At 47.4% G+C, this 24,678-nt stretch overlaps 10 protein-coding genes across 10 annotated transcripts; 7 read left to right on the top strand and 3 right to left on the bottom strand.

Annotated features, from left to right (window-relative positions):
- Window positions 1-1,406: 1,406 nt before the first annotated feature.
- On the top strand, window positions 1,407-3,654 carry TRV_07751 (uncharacterized protein; the record flags this gene model as incomplete). The annotated part of the gene is made up of 4 exons (XM_003018201.1): window positions 1,407-1,754; window positions 1,929-2,239; window positions 2,305-2,426; window positions 2,525-3,654. 4 exons carry the CDS (start codon window positions 1,407-1,409, stop codon window positions 3,652-3,654), a joined length of 1,911 nt encoding a protein of 636 aa, XP_003018247.1.
- Window positions 3,655-6,640: 2,986 nt separating this feature from the next.
- TRV_07750 (uncharacterized protein) lies at window positions 6,641-7,312 on the bottom strand (the record flags this gene model as incomplete). Its single annotated transcript, XM_003018200.1, has 1 exon — window positions 6,641-7,312. One exon carries the CDS (start codon window positions 7,310-7,312, stop codon window positions 6,641-6,643), a length of 672 nt encoding a protein of 223 aa, XP_003018246.1.
- Window positions 7,313-8,028: 716 nt separating this feature from the next.
- On the top strand, window positions 8,029-9,385 carry TRV_07749 (mitochondrial phosphate transporter Pic2, putative; the record flags this gene model as incomplete). Its single annotated transcript, XM_003018199.1, has 4 exons — window positions 8,029-8,298; window positions 8,473-8,637; window positions 8,705-8,958; window positions 9,019-9,385. The coding sequence occupies 4 exons, from the start codon at window positions 8,029-8,031 to the stop codon at window positions 9,383-9,385; spliced, it is 1,056 nt and encodes a 351-aa protein (XP_003018245.1).
- A 1,733-nt stretch (window positions 9,386-11,118) lies between these two features.
- TRV_07748 (uncharacterized protein) lies at window positions 11,119-11,825 on the top strand (the record flags this gene model as incomplete). Its single annotated transcript, XM_003018198.1, has 2 exons — window positions 11,119-11,492; window positions 11,582-11,825. 2 exons carry the CDS (start codon window positions 11,119-11,121, stop codon window positions 11,823-11,825), a joined length of 618 nt encoding a protein of 205 aa, XP_003018244.1.
- Window positions 11,826-12,096: 271 nt separating this feature from the next.
- TRV_07747 (uncharacterized protein) lies at window positions 12,097-13,787 on the bottom strand (the record flags this gene model as incomplete). Its single annotated transcript, XM_003018197.1, has 2 exons — window positions 12,097-13,449; window positions 13,548-13,787. 2 exons carry the CDS (start codon window positions 13,785-13,787, stop codon window positions 12,097-12,099), a joined length of 1,593 nt encoding a protein of 530 aa, XP_003018243.1.
- A 1,407-nt stretch (window positions 13,788-15,194) lies between these two features.
- TRV_07746 (uncharacterized protein) lies at window positions 15,195-15,527 on the bottom strand (the record flags this gene model as incomplete). Its single annotated transcript, XM_003018196.1, has 1 exon — window positions 15,195-15,527. The coding sequence occupies one exon, from the start codon at window positions 15,525-15,527 to the stop codon at window positions 15,195-15,197; it is 333 nt and encodes a 110-aa protein (XP_003018242.1).
- A 582-nt stretch (window positions 15,528-16,109) lies between these two features.
- TRV_07745 (uncharacterized protein) lies at window positions 16,110-16,849 on the top strand (the record flags this gene model as incomplete). Its single annotated transcript, XM_003018195.1, has 3 exons — window positions 16,110-16,145; window positions 16,237-16,320; window positions 16,418-16,849. 3 exons carry the CDS (start codon window positions 16,110-16,112, stop codon window positions 16,847-16,849), a joined length of 552 nt encoding a protein of 183 aa, XP_003018241.1.
- Window positions 16,850-18,331: 1,482 nt separating this feature from the next.
- On the top strand, window positions 18,332-19,728 carry TRV_07744 (uncharacterized protein; the record flags this gene model as incomplete). The annotated part of the gene is made up of 2 exons (XM_003018194.1): window positions 18,332-18,853; window positions 18,925-19,728. The coding sequence occupies 2 exons, from the start codon at window positions 18,332-18,334 to the stop codon at window positions 19,726-19,728; spliced, it is 1,326 nt and encodes a 441-aa protein (XP_003018240.1).
- A 2,031-nt stretch (window positions 19,729-21,759) lies between these two features.
- TRV_07743 (uncharacterized protein) lies at window positions 21,760-22,944 on the top strand (the record flags this gene model as incomplete). The annotated part of the gene is made up of 1 exon (XM_003018193.1): window positions 21,760-22,944. One exon carries the CDS (start codon window positions 21,760-21,762, stop codon window positions 22,942-22,944), a length of 1,185 nt encoding a protein of 394 aa, XP_003018239.1.
- A 328-nt stretch (window positions 22,945-23,272) lies between these two features.
- On the top strand, window positions 23,273-24,400 carry TRV_07742 (uncharacterized protein; the record flags this gene model as incomplete). The annotated part of the gene is made up of 1 exon (XM_003018192.1): window positions 23,273-24,400. One exon carries the CDS (start codon window positions 23,273-23,275, stop codon window positions 24,398-24,400), a length of 1,128 nt encoding a protein of 375 aa, XP_003018238.1.
- Window positions 24,401-24,678: the final 278 nt, after the last annotated feature.

Raw genomic sequence — 24,678 nt, 5'->3', positions numbered from 1 at the left:
TGTGTGTCTCTGTGTCTGTGGGAGAGACGATTAGTTGCCGAAACACCACGTGGAACAATGCAAGGGATCGTTATGGAATGCGGATGCGGATGCGGATGCCCACGCTCTCTCGCGGATGGGATGCCGCTGGCGGGAGAAATACGAACCGAGCTCACCAGTTAGTTAGCTGGCCCTGAAGAAGTGGAAATATTGAGCGACCAGCCAGACGTGAACGAGCTGTGAACTCCATCGCTGCTCAGCCGTCACAATCGAAGAGCAGGGGAAGAATTCCTCTCTGCGGTCTAGCCATTAACTAGTTATTTAACATCCGTGGCAGTAGGGCTGATATCGATGGCCAGCCTCTGCGCGCTGCAGAAAAGGCTCCGTTTCTCTCGTCTTGTCCGCCCGCCGGCCCAACCACAGACAACACCACAAGCCTCCCGTGCGAGACTAACCAACAAGCTGTCCACCCACTTTTGCTTCTTTTTCTCTCTTCTTCCTTTTTCTTTACCCTCCTCGGCGGAAGATACCCTCCTTGAGCTTTGCTGAAAACAATCTGCTCGTATTGAACGGAGATGTCTGGGACACCCTCCCCATGATTGCGTCGTCGTCTTTGGCCATAGAGCCTCCAGTCGGCTAGGTACTTGACTCAGCTACTTAGCTACTCCCACGAGATACAGCTTTCTTCATTACCCGTGAAGCCCACAGAAATAAGACGAGAAGTTTGTTTAGATATCCAATTATGGGGACAGAGCATCTCAGCTCGACGAGAGGTGCTTGGAAAAGAACGAGATATCTTCGAGGCTTCTGCATGGGTTTCCTCGGGTGCCTAGCACGAGAGGGAAAAGTGCCCCTTCCTTGGAGGAACGTCCTTGTCCTTCGCGTCAAGTAGCTTTCTCAGCTAGCTTGCCTTTAGCTCTCCCTCTCCCCTGTTTCGCCAAAAGCACTGCAGAGAAGTTTTGCTTGGTTTACAAAATGCTCCGTCGAGACGCCTGTGTTTCTTACGCTGCAGCAAAACGTGATTATCTCATGCATTCTATTCTTATCATACCGTCTTGCCTATATATATATCGATATATATATAAGAGGCGCCATGTTGCATCATTCTCCTTATATTCCCTTCTCTCTCTCTCGCAAGCCAGCTTCTCTAGGGCCGGAACCAAGCTCCGTCCAAAAAACTATATACCAGTGCCTGGTGCTCAACCTGGCCATTTGCCATTTACGAAAGACGGGCGTTGCTTTACTTCTTTCCGTTCTACTGAATTCACTGCAGGCCAGAGACCTTAACACACGCACACGCACACACACACATATATATACACGCAATTTAATCACGCAGCGCCTTCCCATTCCAGTGGCTTATTCCACCCTTCTTGGACGGCTATACTCACCACAACCGTTCCCCCAAAACCAGAATTTATTTCACCATGACTCGAGTGGCCGATGGAAGTGGGAGACGGGCCCTCCGGCCGGTCAGCATGGGACCCAGACCTCAACGGCCGATGAGCTTCACTTTTCCGGATTTCCCATTCAACCCAGAAAGCGATGTGTTCCCATACGCGGACCCGAACAAACGACTATCGTACTTCAAATACCCTGATGTAGATCCAGTACCTCCACTACCAACCCTCTCGGCATCCCGCAATGGCAGCCAAGATACTATTGTCCCTCCCCCGTACGAGAATGGCGATGCAGAAAAGGCAGAGCCTCCACCTGAAGCCCCTCCAAGCAAGATGAGCAGGCAGGAGATCGTCATCATCATGACAGCTTTATGTGTAAGACTCCCAAGAGAAAAGGATTAAGGAAAGTAGGTGCAAATTGGATTATTTCTAACTTAGCCTTGATGCATTGATATAGCTGGCCTTGTTTCTTGCTGCCCTCGATATGGTTAGTTTATCCATGGTTTCTCCCATCCATGAACTCAATAAGTTTTCTAATGCTCTCTCCAGACAATTATCTCTACCTCTCTTCCTACAATTTCAAAGGTGTTTAATGCCAATGAGAGCGGCTACACATGGATGGCCTCATCTTACCTTTTAGCCAACGCCTCATGCGTCCCTCTTTGGGGAAAGCTTAGTGACATCTGGGGTCGCAAAGTCCTCATCCTAGCGGCCAATGTCCTATTTCTTGTTGGAAGTTTACTCTGCGGAATTGCACCAGGACTGGCCATTTTCCTAGTCGGAAGAGGTATTCAGGGAATTGGAGGAGGTGGCTTGATCATTTTAGGACAAATCTGTGTTAGTGATCTGTTTAGCGCGAGGTATATGTTCCCCTGGCTCCGACAGTCACAAGCATAGATTTTTACTAACACGATGCAACTTATAGAGAGCGTCCTGTTTACTATGCTCTCTTCGGAGCTACATGGGCTGTTGCTGGGGCACTTGGACCAGTGATAGGTGGACTACTAACTCAAAATACTTCCTGGCGCTGGTGTTTCTATATCAACTGTAAGTGTTATAGTCACCAGATTACCCAAGTGATAAAAAGTGTATGGGCATATGCCTCTATTTGAACAATATACTAACACACCCACTTGGATTATTAGTACCTGTTGGCGGCATATGTTTCGTGATTCTCTTCTTTTTTCTGAAAATAGAGTCTCCAAAAACACCTCTCCTCGCCGGACTGCGTGTTATTGACTGGCTTGGAACCGTCACTATTGTTGGAGGAACAGTCATGTTACTCTTCGGCCTGGAGTTTGGTGGTGTCAGCTTCCCATGGAATTCTCCGACAACCATCGGACTAATTATCGGTGGTATTGTTATTTTGGGAATATTCGGCGTGGTTGAGAGGTATTACGCGAAATACCCAATCATGCCCCCTGCTGTTTTCGATGGTATAAACAACATCCTTATCTTGGGAGTTAACTGGGTCCATGCGTCTTTGTTCATCTCCGGTGCATACTTCCTCCCCATTTACTTCCAGATTGTGCTCGGTGTCGGCCCAACACTGAGTGGAGTCTATATCTTACCACAGGTAATGGGGCTCTCAGTTGTTGCCATGCTGACCGGGATGTTCATCCGAAACACGGGCAAATATGTCTGGATTATGCGTATCAGCATGTTGATAACGACTTTGGGATATGGTCTATTTTTGGATTTCCAGTCATACACGTCCTGGCCTCGACTTATTATATACCAGCTTATCTCCGGCATTGGTATTGGTCCCAACTTTCAGGCCCCTCTCATTGCCATCCAGAACAACATGCCGCCCGGAGATGTTTCTGGAGCCACCTCGACGTTTGGTTTCATGCGCCAGCTTGCTACATCGTCGTCCATTGTCCTTGGTAGTGTGGTGTACCAGAACATCATCAATGGCAAAGAAGCGTATCTTACTGAGGTTTTGGGCCCAGAATTGGCTCCTAAATTCCTTGGGAGCATTGCTGGAGCGAATATTGATTTAATCCATCAGCTGACTCAGTCTCAGAAGGATATCGTGCTGAATGAATATACCACTGCACTCAAGCGGGCTTGGTTGTTCTACACCGCTCTTAGTGCAATTGGGTGCATTTTCAGCTTCTTTGTCCGGGAAAAGGCTTTAAACCAGAATCATGAAGTGACCAAAACGGGACTCGAGGAGCAGGAGCGCGCTCGACTGGCGCGCATTGCTGCTGCCAAGAAACCTGAAGAGAGGCAGACAGAATGGCCTGGCAGTGAGTCAAGAAAGCCCCAGTAATGGGAGCAGAACCAGGCCATGCACTGTTTCCATGACACCCCTGATGACGTTGCTTTCTGCTTATTTGGTTTTAAATTGTAAATATGCATTTGTTGGCGGTACCTTTTTTTTGGGGTTTTTTTTTTTGACGTGTATAGACATTTTGCTACGGATATTCAGCATTTTCCATTCAGACAGCGATGATAATGTACCCTTCTGTTTATATTTTCATTTATATTTGTATATATATTAATATCCTCGACTCCTAGTTTCTGCGTCATTGTTGTGAATATACCTGACTTTGTTAGACCATATATCTAATGGTAATTCTACATCTGATCCCCCATATGTTCAAGAAAACCGTTAGTTATTATGTAATCAACAACTAAGTTAACTAGTTAGTTAGTAAGCTAAGTTCTTCACTAGAAACTCCCCTTTTTATTTAACCTGCCTGCCCCGACAATGATAATAAATTAGCAAAGTAACCAGGGGGTTACTGGATCTTATGTCTCTTTTGTTCTTGTCAATCTCAGGCCTCCCTGACTAGTTTGGCACAGCTGAAGATAAAATGGGACGTGCGGCGTCATGGATAGGCAGTCCCTCAGTCAAGGGCACAACTGAAGCAGTTCGTATGGCAATGCTAACTGCTGGTCTGGCTGGATTGCAGTATGTTACCCTGTTGAATCCTCTTCCACTGGTAATATCCCCATATTGCAGAGATTTACACTCCTCTAGAAAGTGGAGCTCTGTTAAATATCACCAATTCAATCTGTCCTTCGTACACTGGCTGACCCCTCTGTTTTTACACCTCGGTCGCTTTCTAGGTTTACGTGGAGCATTAAGATGACATGTAATTTAAGCCCTTTGTTCACTATTTCCAAATCACTCTAACTATTGGCTGAATTGTTTGGGAGGGCAGATTTCACTCCATATCTTTTAAAGCTCGGAGTCGCGAGATCAAGTGTCTCTCTGGTATGGATGGCAAGTCCTTCATTAGGATTGATGCAACCATTAATTGGGGCGCTTTCAGACCATTCAAAATGCAAATGGGGACGACGGCGACCTTTCATTGTTTGGGGGTCAGCCGTTGCAAGTATATGCTTCCTTTTACTCGGTTGGTCGACAGAACTTGCTGGACTCTTTATCGCAGATGAGAAATCCGTTAAGCTCCCCAGCTGATTGGCACCCCATTACATATTCATACTGACTCATTTCTAGAAACACAACTTTATAATTGCTGTGGCTGTTTTCGGTATACTGGTAGTTGATTTTTCAGTTAATGCTGGCATGTGTTTACCACCCCTCCGTAACTCTTTGGTAACTTACCAGCTTCTAATTATTACTCAGTGTGTAACTGTTGCCGTAGCTTGATTATTGATACCTTGCCCATCCCACAGCAGCAGCTCGGCTTCGCTTGGGGTAAGTCCGTCCTCTCCCATAGTTCTCATGCCGTTTCTAATTATAAAAGCCAGCAGGATGATGGCTGCTGGTCACCTAACTGGCAATATCATCGGAGTAATTGAAACTCCAAGAATCTTTGGACCTTATTTGAGAGATACCCAGTTCAAGCAGATTATGGCAATGGCCTCGGCGCTGCTACTAGTTTCCACCCTCATAACTGCATATGCCGTAAGGGAGAGAGTGCTCATTACAGCTAGGTATGCTTCATATGGCAATGAACCTTCCTTTCTTGAAGCAAGTAACTGATGACCGTATTAATAGAGGCGGTACAAGTCAACTTACAGCAGCAAACATACTCTACCGCTTATTCCAAACATTTATTTCACTGCCACCTCGCATTAAAGCAATATGTTGGACTCAGTTTTGGGCATGGATTGGTAAGGTTTCTTCAAGTTAATCTTGGAAATATTCTGCTGTGTGCGCTAATTCAAATTGTAAGGGTGGTTTCCATTCCTGTTCCATTGCTCGATTTGGATTGGAGAAATTACATTGTATCAAGAGGCTTCTAAATCGGATATCCCAAGATCACAAGATGTACTGACCGACTTTAGCCGGTTGGGTAGCTTAGCCCTTTTGATTTTTTCTTTGGTGGCCTTGTTCGCATCCGTTCTGTTGCCTTTGGTTTGCTCCACGGAGAGTCTGAAAAGCTCTTTCAGCCCTACAATCACGTTTGCTATCGGACGAAATTTTAAGAGAATACACCTCTCGTATCCGGATCTTGGAACTGTTTGGATGATTTCACACATTGTATTCGCAGGTACAATGGTATTATCCCCGCTAACGGGATCAACTGGATTTGCAACGTTTTTAGTGGCACTTTGCGGCATTCCCTGGACGATTACATGTTGGGCGCCATTTGCATTCATTGGCGAAGAAGTTAATCGTCTTTGCATCCCAGTGATATCGAGGGACCCGACCGTTACCATGATAACATCAGCAACTTACTCTCGTCGGCAAGGTTCCTACAGCTCTTCACCCAGAGACCATGCTCCCTCAGATATAGAACTAGATGACGGCGTGTTGATGTTAAATCACGGCGAAGATGGCAGTGATAGTGAAGATCAGGGTGGTGAAGTGCCAAATGCCAATATGTCAACTGGGGAATTGGCTGGAATATATCTTGGGATCCTAAACGTATATACCACCCTTCCCCAGTTATTTAGCATGCTCATTAGCTGGGTAATCTTTAGAGCATTCGAGCCCAAACTCGAAGTCCCACGGGTGACGCAGGCTGCTTCAGTGAAAGACCAGTTTTCACCAAACACTATAGACGTAAATACTGGCAACCCCAACGCCTCCAGATTACGTTTATTCATAGGCGCATTAAGCGCCTTACTTGCGGCTGAATCCACGAGGAGGCTGAAGCAAGCCCGGTAGGGCATTTCAATTCTCTCCCAGTTATGCATTTAATATATATCTGCCTAATCAAGCGAACCGTGGACATGTACGATAGTCAGAAGTACAGACTATTTCTACAGACTACAAGCATATCAGGACGTTATAACTTGACAAAGGTATAATTATTTACCTAAGACTAGGCTCCTAGTTAGGTAGGCCGCCGTTTAACAAACTGCTCCAAATCCTCTCTGGTGGCAACTCCGAGAACAAATTTGCGACTAGCATCAGTAACTACTGCAAAATCCTGTCTTTGTGCCTCCTTACCAGGTTCAGCAGGATGTAACTTCCCGTCAAAGAACCTTTCTAGCTCTTCAAGAGGCGTATCCATAGTTATAACTTGGTAAACATGGCCTTTCCGCCGAAATTTCAGCATAGCCTTCTCAACTGGGTCGGATTCGGATACTACTCCCGATTTTAAGAGTGACTTAAGCCGCGGAATAGAGAGATAACCAAGAAGAGAGCGAGAATCTGATGATATCACAGTCAAGTGGGTGTAATCGCGCTCATATGCTGAAAGTAGTGCAGATGAAATGAGATCATGAGGAGATGTTGAGAGCGCAGCCGGTGGGTCCAAGTCTTCCACAGTAGCCTGCAATATTGTGGCTAGTATCAGCAACAAGTTGGGGTAGTAGAACATGGAAGTCTGTAAAGAGAATGTTGTTGCGAGCGAGGGTATAATATTGAAACCACCGAAATCAAGGGCGATACATACCCCTCTATATCTCTCGGACCATCCACTCGAGGAAGTATTAGAATAGGTATCAGTGGTAGGGGTCCTCTCGCGTTCGTACGCTTGGCTCGCAGAGACGTAGGAAGTCATAACTATTTGTCTAAAGCCAGCATACGCCAAGAAATATAGGCCAAATATCGGTAGCTGTATCTGAAGGAAGACCTGACGGTGCGAGAACCCAGAGCGGCCACAGAATGTTGTTTTTTTGATTCGCGTGTGAGCTTTGAGGGATTGACAATTTAACTACCTAGCGCGGCACAGCGGCTTTGGTGATGTTGAAATTGGCAGCAAGCAATATGCACGTGATCATCATTTTAGGTTAGGTAGATTAGTAAGTTTTTAAGGTTTAATGTTCCCGGGTTTAGGTAAAGCTTATTACTTATCCCCGAGCCACCTTGGGCTGTTGTGCACACTACGTCATCGCATTCGGGTGGTGTTGGAGGGATACATATTACTGCTTTCCGCCGCTTCCGGACAAGCAGGAATACAAAAAAGAACTACCACCTTACTCTTAGATTGGCCCGGATCTGTACGATATTGCCAGGCTAGCCTTACACAAGTTAAGGTAAATATTTCGATGAGTAGTATTGTTGGTATTGTTGGAGAAGAAAGGTTACGTCTGACTGCTTTTTGTGCATAGAGGCTGGAGTCAATCGCATCCGCTACCTCCCTCCGCATACGTGTTTTGATTGTCTATGCTCAGGGTGAGCTGAACCTCAACATGTCATCATAGCTTATTATGCTTATTACACGCAACTGTTAACCACAACATGGCTCAGTGCTAGCAGTCTAGTAATTGCCATACGATGTCTTCGACATTCCCAGATAGCTTGTTTAGTGGTGAAGCTTCTGTACAGGATCCCTATTCGAAATGCGGGGTATACCCTGGAGTAACTGGCTCTCTCAAAAGAACACCCTTTCCAGCATGGAGTGTTGCCGAGGATGTCAAAAGGAATACTAGGCCTTCCCAAGAAGTTGGTAGTATGGGCTCCAAAGGATCCGGCCCGGCCGGGAAAATCGAGCTGTACTCTGGAAAGTATTATGCGTCTTGTATAACAGGAGGCATACTTGCTTGTGTATGTGGAATGATATTGATACACCTTATGGTCCATGTTTGTCCACAGGCTATTAAACACCACGAACTACTGAGCCTTGTGTTATTTTCTCTCTTTAATCCTCTCTTTATATCTCTTATGAAGCATCAGCCCCCAATCACCATGATGAGTGCTTACGGAGAATGTATACTCTAGGGACTAACTCATGCAGCCGTGACCCCGCTAGATCTAGCAAAATGTCGGCTGCAGGTGGATCCAACAATGTATAAAGGCATTATCGATGCATGGGGCAAAATTGGCCGTGCCGAAGGTATTCGAGGGATTTTCACCGGATGGAGTCCAACTTTCTTTGGATACTCGGTATGTTGATTGACATGAAAGGACAAATTGTGTGGCAGCAGTTCCAAGCGCTAACCCAATGTTTTAGGCCCAGGGAGCGTTCAAATACGGAGGGTATGAATTTTTCAAGAAATACTACTCTGACCTACTGGGAGAGGACATTTCTAGCCGCTGGAGGACACCAGTCTATCTCGCCGCAAGTGCATCTGCAGAATTCATTGCTGATGTTGCTCTTTGTCCGTTCGAAGCGGTAAAGGTGCGAATGCAGACTACCATCCCCCCGTTTGCAAGAGGGACATTCACTGCCATTTCGCACGTTACCGCGAAAGAGGGCGTAGCTGGGTAAGACTTAGAATGCCAACAGCTCCCAAGAATATAATTCGACTAATGCGTCGAGTATAGTCTTTATAAAGGATTGTATCCACTCTGGGGTCGACAGATACCATACACCATGATGAAATTTGCCTCATTCGAGAAGGTTGTTGAGATGATATACAACTATCTCCCTGGCCAAAAATCAGACTATAATAAGGGAGCCCAGACAGCGGTGGCATTTGCTGGAGGATATGTGGCTGGCATTCTGTGCGCAGCCGTATCCCATCCCGCAGATGTGATGGTGAGCAAGCTCAATGCCAACCGTTTGCCTGGAGAAGGCTTTGGAGCCGCCATAGGACGCATATATAAGCAGATTGGCTTCGTCGGCCTGTGGAATGGCCTCCCCGTGAGGATTGTGATGGTCGGAACCCTGGTATGTACCTTCTCTGCTTGAAACAAGCACCAACTGGAGTTTGGATATTTGCTAACGCACTCTGTTCTCGACATCGACGCCAGACTGGCCTTCAATGGATGATGTAAGCTCTTCGTCTTCCCCCCCCCCCCCCCCCACTCCCTCGACCCCCCTGACATCCTGATGCTAACGGCGTTTCGCATGTAGATACGATTCGTTCAAGATCTTTATGGGCCTACCGACTACTGGTGGCCCGGCTCCCGCCAAGCAGAAGTCCTGAGGAAAAGCGGGAAATCAAATATATTGAGTTCCTGTTGCCTATAGCAGCTGGATATGTAAAACCCGTAGTTAACTACCCCTAACTAGTTAGGCAGTTAGTTAATTATTAATGTCACACAATGTCGTTAACTGCCAGCTTGATGCCGTCTCGGCTTTTTGCCTATCTACTGTAACTGACTAGCTAGCTAGTTACCTTCCAACTTGCTCCTTCAGGCTCGTCGTAGGCAGCTAACCAACTAGTTAGTTAACAGACAAAAATCCTTCCTCGCAGCGACCCTAGCCAGACCCTTAATTCCATGTCCCCGAGCCGCGCTTCCAAAGACCGTGGCTTCTGGACCCTTGGGGGCCCAGTTAATTTAATTATATTACATACGGAGCCATCATCAACATGTGGTTCTTTTCTGGAGCCCACTCGCAGCCATGGCTTCAAACAGCTGGGATCTGATCTGGCCAATCCGCGCTCTCGTAATTTAAAAGAAAAGGCAAAGTCAGCCCGCCCCAGTCGCTAACAAGTTAGTTAACTAGCAAGCATGCAAGTCATGGAACGACCCTACTCCCGAATACTCCGTACCAATTAACTACTTACGGGCAGTTTTCCCGCTCCCTTATCTCTCGCCCGCCCCCTTTGAGGGTCTGACACATGGGACGGAAACTACTTTGGACACCTTCCGGGACGAACGCTAGCCACCACGCGAACCGACGAGGCAGCTAACTAACTAACGAGTTAGCGGGCGGCTTATTTCATGTGTGATGGTCAGGGACCCGAACCATGACGACCACGGGTTCCGTTCCATTACTTGCATATGGGGCGAGCATCACAACGGGCTCGTAAGTAAGTAGTTATCTCAGCGCTGCAGAGCAGGCGGGCCTCTCTGTATCTCCAGGGTATATCCAGGGCATATCCTGGGCATATGCAACCCAGCCGAGTCTCATGTTTCCTTGGGGTGGCTTTCGACTCCCCACTACTACCACCAGCACCAGTAACACTACTCACTACCACCACCCATGCTGCTATAGGCGAAGGATGCAGTTACCCGTGTCCATAATTGAGTGTGTTATTCCTTGGATGGCCACCTTACGCTGGACCCAGGACCCGAGGGAAGCGGGTGAAATGGAATCCTCTGAGTTTGCTCTCTGCTCTTGACTAATTATAAATAATGCCGTATCATCTCCCCTTGACGGTTGAATGCACCCCCATTGTTGCAGGCTGATTATATCAATATCACTACATCATAGCCCCTTGGTACATTCCTTTCTACAGCCTCGACAATGCCGGTGGCGGAAGAAAACACTCCAGCTCTCCCTGACTACGTTCGGGACCCCGATGCCGTTCTCAAGGATGATATCTGCTGGCGGTATGGACGGGCACCGGATTACTCGAAAACGCGAAAAGAATACGAGGGAGGCATGTATCTATCATATACCTCCCCTTAGCTTTCTACTTGAACAATAACACCTAGTTATCTAACACACGCCGCGGTTCCATAGGGAAAAAAATGAACCACGAAGCTGGCAGCCTCCCCAACTTGGTCGAAAACCTTGTAAAGAACTGGGAAATAGAGGCATCTTTTAAACCGAATTTTGCTGATTGGCGTACTGTTGATCAAGAATGCTACACTTTCTCCGTGAATGGCGGGCCAGCTCAGTCTCCAAACCATATGCTCTCCGTGGGAACATACAATGCCATTATCCCTTCTAATGCATATTATGACCCAAAACACTCCGACTTCGCGAAGAGCCACAAGACTTTCAAAAGGATGATGCCAACATTTGCATGGGAAGTGTTGGAGGTATATAGCGGTCCACCTGTAGTGGTATTCAAGTGGCGGCATTGGGGAAGAATGACCAACGACTACTCTGCGGTCAATGAGTGAGTTGACCTTCAACTACCTACTGTTGTCTTATTGTTTCTTCTCAAATAATGTGAACTGGAAACTTACTATCTCTGCGAAAATGAAGCAAGGGAGAGAACGTGGTGGTTAAGGCACACAACGGTGCGATAGACATCGAGGGACTGGTTGTTGCAAAGGTGAATGATAACCTTCAGATCCAGTCAATCGAAGTATGGCAGGATCCTATGGCCATGTTCAGGCAGATTGACCCGAAAGGAGAAGCGCAACTCAAGCCTCAGACGGAGACGGAGTTATTGACGGATGAGTCCAGTAGCAAAGTGCAAGTGCCACAATGCCCCATTGCTCATTAACCGACACGGTATATATAACTCTTGACTCTGCTTAATGAGATGTGCCTTCTCAACTTCGACTTCCAAAGTGTGACAATACCCTCTCAAACAGGAACATTGAAAAATGCTTGTTAGATTGACTGGTGATAGGTGATGCAAAAGTCTAATAGTGACAAGGTTGCAAGCATACTATAATTGATTAAGACACATAGAAATAATTCCAGTTAATACTGGGGTTAGATAAATACAAATGATCTATGAACTGATATGTAACGTATTATTATAGGTCTATTCATCTTGAGTTGCCCATCCCCGCATGTGATTGCGCCTTCTCGTTACCTCCTTTGCCGTCAGAAAAATTTTCTTCTCCTCCATCCTGAGGATCTGACCCTTCTGCAGCGTTATACAGAGTTTCCAATTCAGCTTCATCAGGTCGAGGAGCAGACTCGACGTCCATTCTTCCACGTCGTTTGCCCCTAAAAGTCGCAAGGCTAGCGGAGCTAAAGCTCTCAAGATTAGGGTAGATACCCTTGTATTCCAATCCTTTCTCCCGTCGTTTAGATCGCCAAATGAAGAATCCCCATAAGGACGCAGCAATGGCGACCACGACTAGAGCAACTTCACCAGACTTATAATAGGCTTCCCAAGCAGCAATTTTAATCTTCTCCTTCTCTTTCTCCTCGGCAGTGGTGCTGTTCGGATGAGCACCTACAGACGTCGGAGCTCCTTTCAAGCCATCGATCCTGGAGTCCGCTGGATCCCCTCCGATGCTGGTGATATCAATTCCTAGGAAACGATCCAGCATATCACGAGAACGGCGGGGGAAGTCGAATGGGACCATATGGCTGGCATTGTAAAACTTGACATATGTCAAGTTTCTGGCCTGTTGGTATATGCCAGCTGCACTTCCCTCAAATTCCCAATTGTGACGTGGTGCCCAGACATCTGGAGAAAGTTCAAAGCCTGTAGCATTCAACCATGTCATGTTATGTATCAAGTCTTCTGTACCTATGTGGTTACAAATCAAATCCTTGTCACCACTAAACAGCACTATCGGCATTCCTCGTTCGAGTAGGCCTGGCAGAAGTTGGACGGATGGTACTGATTCGGTAGCCTGTAGATTTCTCCCCACACCAGGCGAACACTCGCGCCAGCCCGTGGTTTTGTCTTCGTTGATATTCAAAGCCTTTACCACATCTGGTCGGCGAAGGTACGAGGTAACGAGAGAGATATCAGGGGGCCAATTCATCCCGCAGGCGTCGGGGGTATCTTGGAGTCTGACATCATACATGTTAATGCATTTCCCGTCAACTTTTGTGGTGTCCAGAATTAATTCCAACACTCGCTCACACTCATCCACGTGGACTCCAAATTTGCCTACTTCCTTGAGTTTAGACATGCATTTTGATAATTGAGACTCTGCAGCCTTAGCCCCGTCAGAGTCCTTGTCCAGGACACCCTCTTTATACGAAAATGGCAAATAGGAACGGTATTGCTCAAGTGGGGAAATCCAGCCGTTCCCGATCAAAAGACCTTGCACATTCCAGGAAGTGCCGTTGACGGAAAGCTTTTCATTACGTCGGACGATTGCGTCGGCAATATAAGGGATGTATTGACCAGCATACGATTCACCGGCAATATAAATCTGAAGTATTTTTCATCAGTTCACAACTAAGAAACAGCATAGTCTTAGGGGGGAAAAAAGAAAGAAAGAAAGAAAAGAAAAGAAAGAAAGTCACATACATCATCCCTTTCATATTCGGGAAACACATTAAACCACCTTTCCAGAAAAGTGACAAATTGGTCGGCCATGGGTCCAAGTTCGCGGACATAGCTGTCTGTACTGACATAACTGAATCCAGTGCCTACAGGCTGATCCACGAATAAAAGGTTGGCAAACTCATCCCATGATCCATTGTTGTAAATCAGGGTATGGTCATCCTGAAGTCTGTAAGGGCCAATTTCCATCAAGGCGCCATCCATTGAGCTGCATCCAGGGCCGCCGTTTAGCCATATTACGGTTCTCTGGCGATTCGCTATATGGCGATTTTGATAGTGCCAAAAGAATAGGTTCCCCTTGTGCTCAGGATCGATCTCGATGTGTCTGGTACGTACAGAGAGACGAAAATATTAACAACACGCCAGGTCATATTGAAAGGGAAGCACGTATGAGAGATAATGTATACCCAGCATGCATCTTCAACAAAGGTCCCTCGGGCTGGCCTGGAAGAGACCGAACAAAGTAATCGGAAGCACATTTTGCTAGAACAGCCGCTGGATTCGAGAGTAACAGTAGTAGCCAGGCCCAGCATGCTCGCGTGCTACCGACCAGCGTCTGGTGAGATTGGCAACGCATCTTATGTATGGTAGGTCTTAGAGCCCCAAAGACGCATGATCGAGGCCCGGTAGATGTACAGCACCTGTATTGAGAGGAAGCAGACAGAATAGACAGGCTGAACGAAATCGCAGCCTGATGTTCATCAAGACGCTTCGTACGTCCAAGTGATGGAAGTCAAACGACGTTTCAATGTCCGAGGAGGATTATATAAGCAGCCCCTTTCCATGTCGCCGTCTCCCCTGAATCCGATCTTAGTAGCTACGACAAAAGCAGCATGGCGATCTGACTGCGTAGGCAGTTCCTATATACTCTATCGTTCCAATTTTACTCTGTACATTCCATAGCTGTAGTAAAGGCGTGTTAAAGCAGGTCTCCTATCGCCTTGTCTGCGTCTTGCTTAATGAGAGTTGCCATGCCCTACATTGTTTGGACCCGCCGGGTCAGTTAAGGAGTTAAGCCAGGGAGGGAGAGAAGAGCGTCTGCCTTCTTACATCTGGCATTATTGGCGCTCCATCGGGCCCTTTTACATAGCGAAAGGGCATTTCGATAGACTCGCGCTTGTCAATGCGGATCTCGGGGAAGTCAAGCCACAGGATCTGGCTCAACGGCACTGCGGGCAGGATTTTTTTCTGTTTCAGCTGGCTGGAAGAGGGGCAGGGGAGGTGATGTATTCCTAGAGCTGCTGGGTTATCATACCTTTGTCCTGGGTGACGATCCGTGTCACTCTCACAGCGGTGTCAGTAGTCATTTGCTTGGGTCCCAATCGGCGGGTAGCATAACCCTTTTTTCTCAACTCAGAGGTCCGGTCTCCATGTAATTTGGTTAGCCTGGCACGGCCTGATAATTGATCGATTCTAAAGAACTCTGTGCTCATTCGGGGAATAGTGGTTTTGAAGTTCCCGGGCCGGTGAGACAGAGGAGCAGTGATTTGGCATTCCTTCAAGGCCAGGGTCGCCATGTTCATTTACATACCTCGTGGCGGATGATCCCCTAAGTTGAAAGGCTTCTGGTCAGCAAGCAAATACGCCTGTGCAATCGGATACAGGTTTAATTTAATACATACCAAGGATGCCGCCAAACAGGAACACCTGGAAAGTTGTGCCATCAGCAGGCGACAGTTCGGCGACGGCGGCGGGATCCAGCAGACAGATAGCTGACTTCTTGTCCGCAAAAAGTTCCTCCACGCTCTGATGCTCGACGGCTAAATTGTTCTGCGACACCAGGTTCTGTGGCAGGCGCAGCGACTCCGGGACCGAAGTGAGCATGAACTTCGCCCCGGCTTTGTTCAGCTCTTCGGCAATGCACTTATATTCCAGCGCCGACCAGGGCCCCAGTTCTGGGTCAAGGTGCTCAACGACGAAGGTAGGGGGTATCAGCTCGGCCATGTCTTCCACAGGCGCCTTTTTAGAGCTTCCTGCTGCAATGATGAATATTCAGGCAACTCGTTAGTTAGTTACAGTGCGTGTGTGCACGTACGTGTCAATCCAGTCAATTCTTAAGAAGAAATCTCCAGCAGCCAATCTTCTAAGCAGATATCACAATTTGACCAGCTGCCGGCTATCCAGGGCCGTGAGTGTGAGTGTAACTAAGTAGTTTGTCCACCCATGATTCATTAACTAACTCGTTAGTTATCGATAACTGCCGCCAAGTTCGTTTCGTTGCTGGCCCGCATGGTGGGATGGAAGTCTAACCTAACTAACTTCTTTGACCGGCCACGGCAGCAGGTGATGTCAGGAAGAACAAGAACAACAACACCCAGAGACCAGAGCCCCAGAGCCCCAGACTGCTGCTGCTCTTCTGCTCCTCCTGCTGCTCACCACTGCGACCAGTACTTGAGTGAAGGCCCCTGCTAGCCAGTTATCTGAATCTCTACAAGGCCACCATCGCCGCCGCCTCTCCCACGCCCCGTCGCCCCTCTCCTGCGCCTAATACGCCAGCAGTCCCTGGGACCGACCTCCTCGCCCACAATGAACCCTCACCAGCAGAACAAGATAGATATCAACGTGAGCCACCGTTGGCTGCTACAGCTAACTACCTGTAGAAGGACCTGTGTTCCGTGGGTGCTATGCTAACTGATGTGGACTCCTCCTGTAGTCGTTGAGCCCTGACGAGCAGCGGCTCCTACGGATGTATGGCAAGATGCCTAACAAGAAAGATCTCCTGCAGAACAAGCTCAAGGTACGCCGTTCTGGATGTGTCCCCTTACTGTCCCTTCTATTCCCCGTCTTAACGTCTTTTAATTTTCCCATTTCCTGGCTTGCTGATCTTCACACAGGAAAGAAAATATTTTGACTCCGGGGATTATGCCCTGAGCAAAGCGGGAAAGGCCTCGGACGTCACTTCAATCGGCTCTCGTCACCCTGTGCCAGAGAACATTCCACACCTCACGGCATCGTCTCCGCCTCAGTCCACCGCTACCCCAAACCATTTTAACGGAAGCCATGGTGCCGCGCACTCTCACTCTGGCGGAGCAAATAATGGAATGCCCCCCGGCATGGCCCGTAGCCCTATAAAGGAAGGAAGTTTTCTACAACGACAGACCAGCATAGAAGACGCCAATAACGAGGAGGGACCAAACGATGATACAGCAGGGAAGCAGGGCTGCCCGGAGACTAGGGAATCCCAGGGCTCGAAACTATCAATGTCGGAGAGTAAGACAGAAGAGACGGAGGACCCCTTGTCGCATGAAATCCCTATTCGACGATAGCCTTGTACCTCTTCAGGCTTTTGATGTTATTTCATTGATTCCTGGCCGTGCAAGAAGCCAATGCGGTCAGGATGATACTCCTCTCGTCAGCTCATTGTTTCCAAATGTCTATTTCTATTTCATTTCCTCGCCCTTTCCGTTAGCATGCCCTTGATATGAACGAGGACATGTTTGATCAGTGTTATAGTTGGCATCCTCGGTTTCTCTGTTTCTCTCTCTCTCTCTTCTCTCTTCTCTCTCTCTGTGTGTGTGCGTGCCTGTCTATGTGTTTATTATTTATTATTTTATTCTTATTTTTGTTTATTTACTTTTATTTTATTTATTTTATAACGGCCTCATAGTTAACTAGGTAGTTAACTCACGATTAATTTGTGCATGACTGAACTGTTATTACTCACACAGATTGCCAGCTCCTTTTGTGTATCTTTTCTCTTTCTTCCTCGAAAGCCGACCAACTACCAGTGTCTTGTTCAGATTTGAAAATTCCCTTCATTTGCTTCTACAGCTGGAGTTATTAATAGTTTTTTATTAGCAATGGACTTGGATGAAAAGATCCTGGAACCACCAACCCTCTAGTTAACTAGTTAGTTGAGTAGCTACGGAGTAGTTAACTAACTAGTTATCAGTTAACTACCGTCCATGCCGCTGCGTCTCGCCTCCCCGACAAGACTAGTCAGTTAACTGGTTGACTAGTCACTGTGAGGCCCGAAAGCAATAGAGATAGTTCAACCGCCGTCATGCCGCCTCTCAGATCACAGGCGGAGCCGGTGCTTGGTGAACACTTGGGCAATCAGGCTACAATATAACTAGTTAGTTAATGGATGTAACTAACGCTAGTTTACTAGTTAACCAGGCGGTTCTCGAGTCTTGCACCCACCCACATAACTAAAGCATAACTAACTTGAATAAACACACAAAAATAACCACATCTGACCTAAAAAGCTAACAACTACCTAAGTTTAACTACAACCCGCACACAAACCTCTCGGCAAGTGCAAAAGCGGTCAACGCGCTGTCAACTTCTCGGACTCAACCAAGAGCAACCAGCCTGGCCGGACGACAGGGCTTCCAATCTTCTCTCCTTGCCTCGCTGCCTCTACCGTCTGCTCTGCGCCTTTCGCCGATAACTAAAGCTAACAGCACGTCTCATCCCTTTTACCGACCTAGCTTAACAGCCTGTTGCCTCCGTTTTCACTTCCTCCGCGCGTCGCCTACGCTCTACGAATGTCAGGGCAAGATGATTTGAATTGACAAGAAGAACCGGGAATCCTGATCACTCTCGCCAGCAGCGACTGGAAGCGAGCGTGGCCCGCGACGCTGGAGTAACATTAAGCTAGTTATTCGACCTAGTTGGTGTACTAGATCGCCTTGCTTCGATTGAACTACCTATCTGTCAATATCCAGCCCTCTAAACAAACCACTTGATATCCGGGACGCCACCTCCCTCGAACCACTAAGCTTTCCGCAACATACTGCCTGTCCATGTGTATCTTTAGAGTATTTTCGTCCGTCCTCTTTCTTTCTGCCGTGGTTCTCTCTATACCACTCGCTTTCGATGTAGGAGGAAGAACCTGCGGCCTGGCCTTCTCTCTCTCCCTCTCTGCGTTTTACTTCTTCCTCTCACTCCTCAAACTTACTACCCCAACGAGGTCGATCATCCGGAAAACTTGCATCTTCCTCATTAGCTCCACCCAATGGCTAATCGTTCCCGCGTTGTTAATATGGTCTCTTAATCGGTTTTCCATCGATTCGAACGGGTCTGGAAGCTGGGTGGAGCGGGCGTTTACAACCCTTAGAGCAAGGAATAGCTCGGTACGGCAATGGGTGTTTGGACAAGATGGCTTGCTGGAGGCTGCTATCCTTGGCTTCTGGGACAAACTGCTGGTTTGGTCTATGCCTGTATTCCAATTAGCGGAAGGCTTCTGCAGCCTGCTTGTTATTCAAGCTTCGGGACAAATTACTAGATATCTCGTGAATAAGAGTGGGAGGAGCGATAGCTGGATGGTATGTAGTGCTTGCCCCTTCGGAATATGGTCCCTCTTTCAATTGTCCCGACTAACACCCAACCTTCTCAGATCGGATTACTTGTCTTTTCAGCATCAATCATATCCAGCTCGCTGTACTTTCTCTGGCGTGTCTTTGGGCTCCCTGGAATCAGCAACGTCGACTCAACTCTGATAGGAGTGTCTATCACCTGTGCCGTCTTCCTTTGCGCGTGGGGCATAGGTAGTGGCCGAGGCAACCCTGTTGAGAGTTCTTTATTGTTTGCATACGTCGTGCTCTGTCTATACCAAATTTTTACCGATTATAAGCCTTCCGAATCAAGGGAAAAGCCAAACTCCACAGCCCAATCACTCGAGTTTCCTCCATTACCGCCTATCATTATGGCATCCTATACCACCCTGATGCATACCATTTCGGCTCTGCCTTCGATTATCCATACGTTCTTTAGTGTAGTAACGGCAGCCTTCAGCGCGATAACTCCATCTGTGCTGATCTCGCTCATCTACCGTCTTTTCGTCCTCTATGCATCAACCCGGATAATCCCTGCTGTACGAGAGTCGGGTGCTCGCGCACTGTCTCAGGAAGCATCTCTGGAAGACGCGGATGGTGCAGGCAAGTTTCTCGGGCTCCTCAGCTGGTTTTCACCATCAATCCTTATAGCGGTATACACCAGCCTGCTTATACAGCACTTTACATCGTTGTCGCGAATGGCAGACGAGGATTTAGAGTGGTGGAAGATACAACCCTTGGGAAGCGGGAATACGTGGAGATGGGTAAATTTAGCATGCACAATGGCACTTTATGTAGTTGAGTTATGGCTTGGAAGGCAGAATGATATTGATGGGGGATTAACACACCACTGGAAAAATGATTAAATATATAAAAGAATTCAAGAATAAATTTAGTTATTATTAAATTTAATTTTAAAATATTTTTATATTACTAGCTTCTTTAGAATAGAATTCCAATTATTATTTGCGTTGTTTGGATTAGTTTAGAACAGCAGGCTTATAGAATAGAGTCAGGCTAAGGTGAGGAAGTGCAGTCCTTCTGCGGGAGATTAAATTTCAAAGAGTCCTAGATAGTCCTTGCGTATCTAAGGACTATGAGGCTTGGGCTTATAATTAATATAGAATAAGAGGTGGCAGAGCTTTAAAAGTAGCTATCGATATGATAAAGGTGATAATATTGTTCTTCCTAGAACCAGGCCAAGGACTAAAGATACAGAAATAACAGCTAATTACATAATCAATCCTAATACCAGGCACTCGCTGCTTGGCCAGTGTGATGTCATACAGGAGCCACCCGCTGCCACCGCGTTGCGACGACTGAAGATGACCCTCTGTTGCCCATGCATTTCTTTTGCTCGTTGGTCCAATAGTATCTCCACCGATTCGCGTGATGCCTGACTGAGGAGACTCTTTAGCTGCGAGTTGTGGAAGAATCTGTCAACCAAACAACGTATGACAGTACTTCTGCGCGCCTGCCTGCATAGCTTGACTTTCTTCAAGGGAGGTCCAAAAAAACAACAACTTGCCCTACCTGCCACGCCGAGTTTGACCGGACAGCTGATCCCGGATTTCTTTTCTTACCCGCGAACCTGCAGTACTTTATTGATGTTGAACTTGATGGGCGTCAAGAGCAGAAGCTTGCAATGAAAAATGGGAAAGATGTTCATCGAAAAGTCCCTCCAGCTGAAGAGTACAAGATTCATCAGCCTTACAACGATCTCAGCTGGACACCCTTGATATCGGCGCAGCAAACCAGCCTACAGCAGTACAGCTATATAAACGAGATGAACTCGGAAGCAAACCTCCAAGAGCCCATTGTGGCCGCCTCTTACGGGGTATATACACCCTCTCTGCGCCTGGGGCGAAAGCGTCTCGAGATAGGGTATTATCCACCATTGATTGGTCTCCAGCTTATACGGTGCTCTACAGAAAGGTCCCTACCGATGCGGACGGAGGATTGTACCGACCGATTTTTCTAAAAGAACTGGTTACCTACTTGGCGGCCTTCTTACCTCTCATATGTTAGATACCCTCTCAGCTCCGAAACAATGGCACGGCGCGCCGGTAGCAACACTCTGACGCGGAATACTGGTGCTGGGAGGTGCTCGAGTACAATCTCTAGATGCAGAAACTCGCTCACAACTTGAATTGCTTCCGGATTTGTACTTTCTTGATGATGAAGAGACTTCCCCAGCAGTCCGCAGCAGGCAGACACAGGGGGTGGCTCAACGGGGACAGAAGAGGCCCCTAGATGATGAATATGGCGGTCAAAATAAGTTGTCAAAGTCCAGCAATCCAGCAATTGAGTCGGGAAACAGGCGTGCGGCGAATGAAGGCATCACTTCCCAGCAATGTCCCCGTGGTGCTCTTAACGTCCCCCGCAGATGGACATTGGGACCCAACCTCACAGCGGATGAGGCAGTATTACGTTATGCACCACTGCTCAAAGACATGCAATGTAAAAATTCGCCGGAAAGCATGTCGTCGTCGCGAGGCCTCATTCCGAAGAACACTGGCACGTCGAAGTCGACGGCCTTCGTGGACGATTCCCAGGGCTCTTCTCCGTAATTTTCTTGTTCGTATGCGGTCCCTATCTAAATCAATAGCGCGAGATGTGGTAGTAAACCATTGGCCAGTGGAGATCGTGGATGGAGTGTGTTGGACGTATCAGGAAACCGAATCGATCATCTTGGGTCTCTGGGGAGCTCGCGCTTCCGCTCGGGCTCAGCTGAAGCCCAAAAAGTCGACGGAACGGGATTGTTGCTCGGCTGCGGATACCCCGATTGCACAGGTTGAATTGGCGGACAGTGGCTGTTAAATAGGGGCACTTCGCCCATAGGTATACAAAAACCACCATGTCAAAAAACATCACGGAGGGAATTTCAACATTCAACCATGTTTTTTAAACTGGTCGCCGTCGCGCTGGCGCTCGTCGCTCACAGGGCATCAGCGCAGGCTTCGTCCAACTCGCTCGTGAGCCGCCGCCTCACTGAGTATTTGCTGCCGGCTGCCTCTGCCACACACGAGTTTGCGCGCGTGCCGAATACAAATTTCCTGCTGCTGTCCCAGTTATCTGACAGCCAGCTCATCAAGATCGAGCTGGATCCTACCACCGAAGAGCCCATTGCGTATCATGCCTTTCCCATGGGCAAGGACAACCATTCCGAGTTACATGGCGTGTGGCCCTCGACCGTGTACCCCGGCATGATGTGGCTGACGCTGCAGGCCGACAACAAGCTGCTCCTCGTGGATCCCGGCAAGGATCTCGCGACTCCGCCGACCATAATAAAAACAATTGATATCCCGGCACCAGGAAATGGGCCACATTGTGTGTTTGAGATCGGCAACCGCGTCTGGGCCGGGCTCAAGGTGGCCTCCAAGCAAACTGGCGGGTACTATGTGTTCTCGGCGGATGTCACCAACTCGACGGACCAGAAGCTGTACCCATGCCTCAACAGCCCCGTGTTTATCAAGGAGGAGCCGACCACCGGCTTGATCTACGTCACGCAAGATACCGACTCGTCTATAATGCGGATCAATCTCACTACCGGCGAGACGGCGCAACTTCCAATTCCGCCCAGTGTTGGCAACAACGCCGTCGGAATGATCTCTGGCTACGGTCCCATGGAGGGTGTATGGTTCACTCTCGCTGGTAATGCTACTGGTGGTACCGGCACGTTTGGTCGTATCGGACCCTCTGGCAAGATGGAGTTCTTTAAGCTCAAGCACCCGATGCTGGGCACCAATGCTGGTCTCCTGCATATCGCTGACGCATCGAGCGAAGCTGGTGGTCCAGCCGTGTGGCTCCTGTCGACCTCGCTGCTCAGCAATAACTCGCCCGATGCCCTGATCCGCGTGACTTTCGACTCCGATATCACCTCTATTTCCGGCGAAGAGTACGTCTCTATCCTCACTCAAAATGCTATGGCACACCGCATCCTGCCCATGAATGCTACGGTCTTGGTGTCCGAACTCCATACATTCACACTCGCCCAACTGTCGTACAAGAACACTATTGCCGGTCAATGGCTACCGGCAGAGGCCATCAGCAACACTACCGTTTACGAAAAGCCTGGTTAAATAGGGCTCTTCGATGGAAAGATTATGGATAGAGATATGAATAGACGAGACAGCTACGGAGTACTAGTAATAGGTAACTAGGGACTTTATAATCTAATCTAATCTAATATTACATGTTTCAAGTCCGGCGTATTTAAATGATAGGCACTAGTTACGTCACCAAAGCCAGAATACCATGTAAATAACAAAGGATGTTATTCCTAACTACTTCTCCAACGAAAATCTCTCCACGTTTTTGCTCATCATTTAAAAAGAATCAACCTCTTTTGGCTCATCCGTATCTTAGAGCTTCCATGTTCCATCATTGACATAGACCCGCGATACAGCCATGTCCACGACACCATACGATGAAGACGTATTTGGCCCCCTCGACTTTCCAGCAGACGAGCAAATCACAATCGATAACATTAAACCAGCACAACTATCAACTCTGAAGCACCGTCCTGATCCATCATCCCTAGGCCTTCTGGACCGGCTACCTCCCGAGATTTTATATCAAGTCTTGCGTCTATTAGATCTTTGGGCTCTATTTTGTCTTTCGCGTACTTCTCGACAAGGCAGAGTTATAGAGTCACTACTACCACCATACCGTGATCTTATAAAATATATACCAGATATCCTGATGGTCCTTAGAAAATCTAATCTACTTCGCTATTATTCGGCAGATAGACTATACGCTGTCTTGCGGTCTAAAGCTTGCGTCTCGTGTGGAGAGTTTGGTACCTTTTTATTCCTCCCAACCGGAGAGCGATGCTGTCATATTTGTGTGGCCGAGAACCAATCCTTCTGGGTAGTCCCTCTTTCAACAGCTCAGGGAATCTACGGACTCACGATGCGTGATCTTAACAAGCTTCCTATGATGAAAGGTATTCCCGGTACCTACAAACACCAGGAGGTCAAAGAATACCAACGGCCGATGCTCGTCCCTGTCAAAGGCGCGGCACGACTTGCCGAGAATAATGGCACGATGCCTGACTTACATCCTGTATTTGTTATGTGTGGCGGGGTCTATCACGGCCCAGATAATGAGTTGGATGAACACGGCCAGAAGGAATCCATTGAAGGTAGGCCGGTTACGTTGGAAGAGTGGCCCAGCGACATCTATGGGATTCTGAGCGAACAAGGGCCCATGATAAACAGGCCCGTATGGAACGAGTCTAGTCGGCCGGCTAATGGCTTCTCACAATGGCTGCCCTCGCCGCCCTTGCTACCTGAGGAGGACGGCTTTGACCTGAATGGAGAGCCCATACCAGATTGGGAAGGCGAAATACGGAATGAATTCTGCGGTATGGCATCAATACGCTTTCCATATTTACTCCCAGACGATACCCTTGAGTTTGGCCTAATGTGTAAGCGATGCAAGGCGTTGAATCCATATCTCATGTTAAAGAGTGAGCTTCCAGCACACGCTATAGAGTGTCACCATTGGATGCAAAGGCTTTCTACCCAAGATTGACGACTTGTGATACGGTTTGTCTTTATACAGAGTGAGTATAGATTACAATAAAGTATTGTTTTTCTATTTCTCTTTACTTAAATTTTATATATATAATCTAAATAACTTATTGATTTTTTGTTTATTATGATTATTATTGTTATTCTTTATTATATTGAGTATTATAGTTAAATTTTAAATTTTTTATTTATGATAAAATTAATATATTAATTAAATTTAATATAAAAATTAATTTAAAATAATAAATAAATAAAGAAAAATATATTTATATCAATTAA

The sequence above is a fragment of the Trichophyton verrucosum genome, assembly GCF_000151505.1.
Source record: "Trichophyton verrucosum HKI 0517 chromosome Unknown contig01134_1.f1.exp, whole genome shotgun sequence".
Taxonomy (NCBI): Eukaryota; Fungi; Ascomycota; class Eurotiomycetes; order Onygenales; family Arthrodermataceae; genus Trichophyton; species Trichophyton verrucosum.
This window is presented reverse-complemented; position numbering and strand designations above follow the sequence as displayed.